Source organism: Argopecten irradians, chromosome 14 (assembly GCF_041381155.1).
Source record: "Argopecten irradians isolate NY chromosome 14, Ai_NY, whole genome shotgun sequence".
Classification (NCBI taxonomy): Eukaryota; Metazoa; Mollusca; class Bivalvia; order Pectinida; family Pectinidae; genus Argopecten; species Argopecten irradians.
Window position 1 is genome coordinate 10,600,035 of NC_091147.1, and position 8,721 is coordinate 10,608,755.

At 33.6% G+C, this 8,721-nt stretch overlaps 1 protein-coding gene across 1 annotated transcript in view; it reads right to left on the reverse strand.

The window, feature by feature from the left end:
• LOC138307236 (uncharacterized) overlaps nucleotides 1–7,084 on the reverse strand; it is a 36,699-nt gene extending 29,615 nt beyond the window's left edge. The window contains exons 1-4 of the mRNA XM_069247875.1: nucleotides 6,654–7,084; nucleotides 4,413–4,620; nucleotides 2,398–2,421; nucleotides 1,399–1,502 (exon numbers count right to left, since the gene is read on the reverse strand). Of these exons, the coding sequence (XP_069103976.1) occupies nucleotides 1,399–1,502; nucleotides 2,398–2,421; nucleotides 4,413–4,620; nucleotides 6,654–6,806 (489 nt within the window). The 5' untranslated portion in view covers nucleotides 6,807–7,084. The remainder of the gene's footprint in view (nucleotides 1–1,398; nucleotides 1,503–2,397; nucleotides 2,422–4,412; nucleotides 4,621–6,653) is intronic.
• Nucleotides 7,085–8,721: the final 1,637 nt, after the last annotated feature.

The following is an 8,721-nucleotide window of genomic DNA, read 5'->3' on the forward strand; positions in this document are numbered from 1 at the left end:
TCAGTTTCATGAACATTCGTCAATTTTAAGGAATTTTTAATGTCCCAATATCCATATCTATCTGATTATTTTTGTGATTTAAAAGAATTTTGAAGAAAAACTGTTGTAAATCATGCAGAGATAGGACTAAATTGAATCAAGATGGGCAGTAACGATTCGGAAAATTTTGAACACTTCCGAGAACGGGTCATGGACTTTCCGACTTCCTTTGGCAACTATCGTAACTTCTGTGGCGACCAGTTCAATGAAGGCATGTTTACAAACTTCGACTTTCAATAACTGCAATACCAAAGTTATTGAGAAATCATTATCAATATTCTTTGATATAGTTTGATTTTAACTACATCTACAAATACTAACAATATCGGGGAAGAATATAACTTGACGTTTTGCTCCTTGTTACGTATTGTGTGACTTACAACTAACAATTTCCTATGAGAAAACATTACAGAAAGTTTCTTAACTTAACATTATGTGGTAAGGTTATTATATGGATATTATTTTGTTGAACGCATTCTTGAAATCAAGGGATATTCGTGAACCTGACCCTGATCAATTGGCATAAGCATATGTTTCCCCCATTTTACACTTTATTACGATATATGTATACTATAGCAGCATCATTAATTCTCAGTGCGATTAAGTAAATGTTCTCAACCAGGCCGTGTTTAAAATGTGTGTATCTGTTTTGAAGATTAAAATTAGTACATCTTCATTGCCACTAGATTTTATTGTTTATTGACAAAATTACACTACAAGTCGGAACAATAGGAATTCACGTACCATATTTATGTATGAATATATATAATTATGTATGAAGAAAATAACAAAATAAAAATGTATTATTAATACATTATTAACAAAGCAATCAAAGTATCAAAATAACAAAACTTAATATAAGTACATGTATATAATTATTATTTGTTTTCATACTGAATCCAACTATTGATTGGCATATTTTTTTCAAAACCCCGACGTATTTATGACGTCACAATAGAGACGTCAACGTTGCGTATTGATTAAGAAAAATAATCAAATGGAAAATCAATAGATTCGTATGTTTAGACGTTTTAATGTTATCAAGAAGTCTGAAAAAATAAATATAAGCATTGATGTAACTATTTTTTAACTTCATGGGGCTATGAAATACATTTTGTTTGCAAAATCTTGCGGATTCACACAGTTTTCAAACAAAATTTCTTGCCCCCCTATGAAGTTAAAAAGATAGTAACATGAATGCTTAAATCAAATATAATTTCTACAGATTCTACTAAAGTTATCCACTCAACCAGAATTGTTATATAACTATAATAGGAACGAAAATTTTCAATCTTAAATTATGGAGCAACAAAACAAACAGTCCATGAAGAAGTAAATACGTGTCAGCTAAAGCCTTACCTGGCTACAGAAATCTTCTTCAAATACCTGTCGCTCTGTAGAGTTAGCTTGACTAAGTGCATCAGTTAGTGTTGTGTTTAATGTCACCTCTAGTTTGGCCTCACCTATACATAGTAAAATATCTGTGTCTCAGGTAAGTCTGTGTGTAACAATGGAATCATACACCACGAATAATAGCTTGTTCTTCCCTTCTAGTATTAACTAAATATTGCATTTAAAAATACCTTTCTTTTACAATTTATTTGATTGTTAAATCTGATCACATGGGGTCATATATTTATCAATACAAATAATATAGAGCTAGACAAAATAACATTGGCCTCTAAGATTATATGTTGATGCCCAATGATTTCCTGTTAATACTGTATACTAGATATTACTAAAACTATTTTCTGTCACGTGCAGTCTATTTTCGTGAATTATTCTATCAAACTGATGTCGCGAAAACTTGTTTCCGCGAATTAGTATCTACAGCATGATCACTTTTGTTGAAAGGTTTTTGAATTAAACAACTTATTCACAAAATAAATCATTCTTTGAAACGAAAATCGTGCAATTTGATAGCTGCCAAAAACGATACTTTACAGTATACCTTAATGATCACAATTTTATATTTACGTTTTCACTGCAGACATACCATGTAGCCTTACCAAGCTCAGTTGGTAATTATCAGCCTATGAACTGCCATCCGCCTATTATGACGTCGTTATCATTACGACGTCACAGTTGACGTGTCAGAGATGAAGGAAAATGACTATTCAAATAGTTGTTCCGTCTTTGACGATAATGAATTCTTTATTCATTATAGAGTTATGCAAAATTATCATACAATCGTTATAAAAAGTAAATATAAACACTGGATATCTTTAAAGCACACTTCATGGAATTTGCCTTTGTCCCCCTGGCATTGATATTGGCTATGAATGCCAAATGAAAAAGGTTCAAGTCTTAAATGTTACAATGGCACAATTATGTTTGAAAGGAAAATTAAATACTTGCCTCCAACTGGTTTAGAATCTTTCACTGAAAGAAAACATGAGAAGATAAATAAAAGACCTAAAAGAAGACAATAAACTCCCGACTTTTGTAATCTGAAGACAATCACAACAATTGCTACTCTCTAGTGAAGACCTTGAAAATCACTAGTAGTAAATGTATTTAACTCTCGAATTGAATCATTATAGCTTCATTTCTTAAAATCTTAATTTGTAAATAGAACGAGAAGAGCCAAAAACTAGCAACAGAAAAAAGATGGAAACAAATACAAATCTGATTATTCTATTCGAGAGTAATATAAAATGTGATGTGCAATAGAATGGAAATGTTAAGGCTCTAAGACATGGGTATTTATAGCATGGTAGCATATATTGATTGTTTTATACCCATCAAAATACTTACAAATGTATTCGATTGAGCTCCCTATACAGATATGCAATGGATGGGATGACATGAAAGTCATTAGTGGAAACAAGTCTAATAGTGAATTGCTCCATTGTCTGTTTTTTATGTCATGGATACAGGAAAGTCTTACATATAATAACATCTATCATCTGATTAGCATTATGTTTTCCAATTCTGCTGTTACATTTATTTATATTCTGTAAGATTTGCGACATTCTTTTCGTATGTCAGACTTTTTTGGTTTGTTTTGTTTAATCATGAACTAAACATGTATATGGCTTCACTTCGTAGGTGGCACCTATCAGAAACAAAATCAAGTCTTCATTATAACATATACTGTATAAGTACATTTTCAGTAGTTTGTTAAGCGAGGTTATATGGTCGTCTCGAGAAGTACATAAAACGCCAGCCTAAAATTAACAAAACTATTCAGTTTGAGCTTAAATTCCAGATTGGTTTTAACTATAGCAAGTTCTGCATTGATGTTAGAATGTATGAAATGTTTCATGAAGATCAGTGAATATATGTATTTGCTCAAGTCATTACCGTGTTCACAAGGTCAATTTAATACGCAAAGTATGAAAGGGCAATAACTGTCGAATACGTCAAATTTGTCGAACTTGTTCGAGATCTTTCTGATGTTAGGCTGTACTATACAAAGATTTCATTAAGTTAAGTGATTATTAACTAATGTTATCGTGTTACGAAAGTCCAAAAATGACATTATTGCAAAGGGCTTTAGCTCTGTAAGTGATTGTCGAATGAACTCTTTAAGTTTTCTTTAAGCTCAAATAATATCAATTACTTAAGTTATCGTGTCCACGAGAAAAAGTAGAGATACAACGCTCAACAACGGACAAAAGATTATCCTATACAAATATACATTTGTACGTCACCATGACATAGGTCAAATGATCTAAAATGACTTCAAACGAATTTACAGTTGTAACTAAAAAAATGCTTATCCTGAAATTAGTTATATTTGACGACATCTCAATTATATTTCTTGACCAACTAGTTCCAATATTTTGCCTATTCTAACATTGAACGTTTAGTTAAGGCGGCTATTTTGGATCTAAACCGAAAATGAGATGTGCCATGGGGAATTCGGGTGGACTTTTTAGTGGACTTTGGTGTATCTTTACTGAACTCAAAAGAGTTGATAAATCTTGGTTTGTTAACATTTTGTCCAACCTAAGTTGCTCATTGCCTTGCCTATTTAAGCATGGGCTGAAATATGTATCTCTTTATCAAAATAAAAACTGATATATTGTTCTTAATTGTTTAGTTAGGTAAACATGTCCGTGGAAATATTTAAAAATAAAAGGCGCATTCATTATTAATATTTTTTAAAAACTATTCACGTCTGTTTATTGTTTTGCGAATCAACCTAATAGACTGGCAGAGTGATCTAAAGCAAATAGTTATGCAATATGCAAATTAATTATTACTATTATTATAAGGAATTGAACCATAAAAGGTAAATAATTTGAATTTGTTTTGTGTCATTTCATACAATGATAATTTTCAAATCATCTTTTTTTTTCAATTGAAGTTCTACTACCTTTGATTAATCAATATAAAATGTATTAATCATTTATAAATGTGCATACCTGAGGGAGCCGTTACAAAGACGAGGACCACGGCTATGGCCACGCCCACACAGACCAATAGGCTGAAGACGAGGAGGATGAGGGGGAGTCGGTGGACATTGCACCGACTAGGATTGGACGCCTTCTTGTGGGGAAAAGATTCATAGTCATTAGAATGTTTGTAATTTAAGACACAGTAATCTGGTTCGAAGCTGGATGGTGTCGACACCTGGCAAAAATAAAAGTGATGAATCAGACAAAATTCTGAACAAAGTTTCAGTGAGTGTGTTTAGAAACCTTTAAAATCAAAGTGTTGAATTAAATCTGATGAAATATAAAAGTGTTAAATCAGATAAAACTGCATAATTTCGAGCCTTCAAAAATTATAAATAAACATATTAATCAGAAAACTGGTCATATCAAACCATGATCTGTTTACACTTAGTTATGAATGTAAAAATAACATGTTTAAACGAATATACTTAAAAGTAGTTAGCAATGTTAAAATGCCTATAAAACGAAGGTCCCTCTGCCGTTAAAAAACACGAAGAAGGAGTTTCCAATCTCTAAGTACATGTATGTATGTTTCTGATTAAAATACATGGTAAAGTAAACATCGTGAAACATGAGCCAGAATATTTTTAAAATATATTGCTTCAAATAGACATTGTACGGGAAAATTTGCCATTTAGGGTTTAACATTCAGTGTTTGTTCAAAGTAGACTTTTATTTACACTATCTAACTGGATTTGAATCATATTTCTAGGTGAAATCGAGGTTATATTGATGTAACCAGTACATGCTCGCTTCTTATTCTGTGATATATCTAATAAAGTGACCAAATCAGTCTGCATTTACTATCAGTACAAGTGATAATAAAAACAAATTGGTTAATCACCAGAATTGCTTAGTATTTATAACATCTTTAAATCGATTTATACAATAAATCTAACACCAAATACACGAACATCCAACGAATGCATTTGAGAAACAGTTTGCATCGCTTTGCATATTATGTCAGTACCGACGTTAAACATACTGCATTATGACTGTTGTTTGTTAATGGAAGATAAAGAACTGGGCCGAATTGCTTCTTTACTAAGAAATACCAAATAAACAAACAACTATGATCAGAATATTGTATTTTACCTTGTAAGTGCTTACTCGTCGTTTAGCCTTCGTACAGTATTAGTATCAGAAAAATAGGTAACCTTATATATATGTATATGTGCGTGTCATATGTATTTTAGTACATATTCGGTAGACCATAAAGTATTTTTGTGATCTTTGTTTTTAAATAGGCTACCTTGTTTTGGAATAATCTATAATTTTCCATCAACAAAACACTGTACTAAACACCCGTGCCAACCATTGTTGGTGCTGGCCAATACGCGACGACCAGGAAGTACAGCTGCACTATATGTGTATATATATGTTTGTAATGTTTTAGTATATGCTCATGAACGTCAGTATATACCCTTTTGTTAAGGCTTACGAGAATAATGCCCGAATACACAAATATCAATATAAAAACTTTAATTTTGAATTTGTTCTTGTTCGTTAAAGCGTTGATTTGGATATGAAGTAAACAAGCCTTCAATAAATCACTCTACGTATTTTACACGACTCTACTCGAGTGCACATAGATGTTTGTCCTTCACATCATGTACGAATATTAATAGGGCACAAAGAAAGCTACCCGTTAAATTACAACTATCATCTTTATCTTAATTTCTTCAAAATTGAAGATAACAGAAAGAATGACAAACATGAAAAAAAAATTTACAACGAAGGTTCTGCTAGTATCGTGCTGGCAATTACAAAAAAATGTAGAGAAGGGTTGTATAGTATAAATAGTATATCGGTAACCAATATACTACTGTCAATATTTCATTTTTATATTAGGCGATTACGGTTACATCAATATTTGATTTTAGTGCATATATGTGATTCTTCGAATGTAATGCTATCGTGTCTCTTCAAATGAAATGTAGTGAGCAGTATATACAGTTCTTTATCTTATTAAAGCATTCGGGTTTGAATTCATCGAAATCTAAATTGAGGATTAGAATTAACATTCAGTAAAATGGCCATTTTGTCATCACAATGAAGTTAGTGGACATCACATTTCAATGGAATAACTAAGCAATAGCAGTCCGTGCCATTGCACAATGTATGGGCTTGTATACATTTAACAACCATGAACACGCAGTATGAGTTGGGTATGATACACTAATGTCACAGAGGTAGTACAGCTCTTACCCTCCTCGGCTGGTTTTCGTAGTGGTTTGTGTCTGGTTGGAGAACCCTCCCTCTCGAGGAGTTTAGATCCGAGCTTATGCTATCATCACTTCGCAGTGAATAAGTCGATCCATATCTATTGTCGTTATAACGTGTATTCCTAGCGTAGTACATGATGACACCTAATGCTGGTTTCCCAACCCCACGACGTTCTCCTATATCATCAAGTCTGAATTATCCTTCAGCTCCGTCATAAATTCTCTCTTCAGCGTGTTGTCATCATGCGTACGAGCATCTTCTACGTTTTGATGGTTCGACTTAAGATTTGATGGCTGCGCCCTGTTATACCCGACTCGAGTTAGCTCCGTATTTGTTTTGCATTCAGTAGCATTTACACCACTGTGTTCCCAGAATTATTGCGCAATATGATTGACATTGATTGTCTCGATGATATGGTTCAGGTCTAGGTGTATACACGCGGCATGTCCAAATATCCGTCACGCTTTACCGACGCGCACGTCTCCGAGATATATACCGACTGTAGGGATCACTAGTCATTATGTCAAAGAAATCAGATTATGGGAAGAAATCTACCTCTGTAAATTAAACGACCTCCAAGGTAAATATTGGTGATGCATATGACACCGGTCTTGTTTTGAGACACTTTGAGACTGATTTATTCAATAAATTGGACAAACATTTCAATACTATAAAATAAAGATTCTTACATTCTGACGTTCATGTTAAAACAATAGACCAAATCCATGGAGTTGTTACCTCCCTTTCGACTAAGGTCAACGGCATAGATAAAGATATAAAGAATATCAAAGCAAGGCATTCAGAACTCGAAAAATCTGTGATCAGTATTCAGAATAAATCCGTTGAAATGGAAACTAGTGCCCAATCTATCAGTAATATGTTCGTTAACATGAAAGCGCCAACTACTAATACTGCAGCATCGTTGAAGTCCATTCAGAATACATCCAATACAAACACTTCAGGTACATTGTATCTCAGATCTGCGCAAAGACCTCCGTGTTTTACAAGATAAAATTGATGGAATGAGCGCCGAAAGGGATTAACCGAAGTCAACCATTGAGAATATACGTTGCCAATCTATGACGTATAACCTTATTTTTAAGAGTTTACTTGGGGAACATCCTGGCGAGGATATTAAATTCAAGGTTCGTGACTTTTTATTCCATGAACTCGGTATTGATCACAATATACAGTTTGCAAATATACATCGCTTCGTTATGTTCCACAAAGACAAGTGCAGGTCAATCGTTGCTAAATTCCTTTACCATTAGGACATAATGGCTATAAGCTCAGAGGAACTAACTATAATATCAATAAGCTGTTCCCGACTGAAGTGGAAACTAGGAGGAAACGGCTGTATCTAGTTCAGAAAGAATAACAAGAGGCCCATGGGTTTTTACAGTCATCTGGCTATTGGCACAAAACAACATAGTCACGGTATAGTAGTTGATACCAATTAGGGCAATACAACAGAACCCTTATTTGAAGCTGCAAGTTTCCAAAATATTTCATGACTTTGACCTTAAAAGTGTATAAGGTCATTCACTTGAACCAACTACGTAGATCTTTATCCTAGTATGTTACATGCCCAATATTAGTACTCAAGGCCTCTTAGTTATTCACAAGAAGTTGTTTAAAGCTTTTAGCCTATTTGACCCCTGTGACCTTGAATGAAGGTTTATTTATTTGAATAGACTTGGTAGCCCTTCATCCCAGCATGCCACAGGCCCAATATGAGTACATTGGGTCGTTTGGTTCCTGAGAAGGAGTCGTTTAAAAATTTTAGCCTATTTGATCTCTGTAACCTTGAAAGAAGGTCAAGGCCCTTCATTTTAACCAACTTGGTAACACCTTTATCCCAGCATGCCACAGGCCCATTATCAGGTTTCTAGGCCATTCAGTTAATTACAAGTAGTCGTCTTAATGATTTTAACCTATTTTACCCCTGTGACCATGAATGAAGGTTAAGGTCATTTATTTGAACAAACTTGTAACCCTTTATCCCAGCATGCCACAGGCCCAATATGAGTACCTGTACATTTTGGTTCTT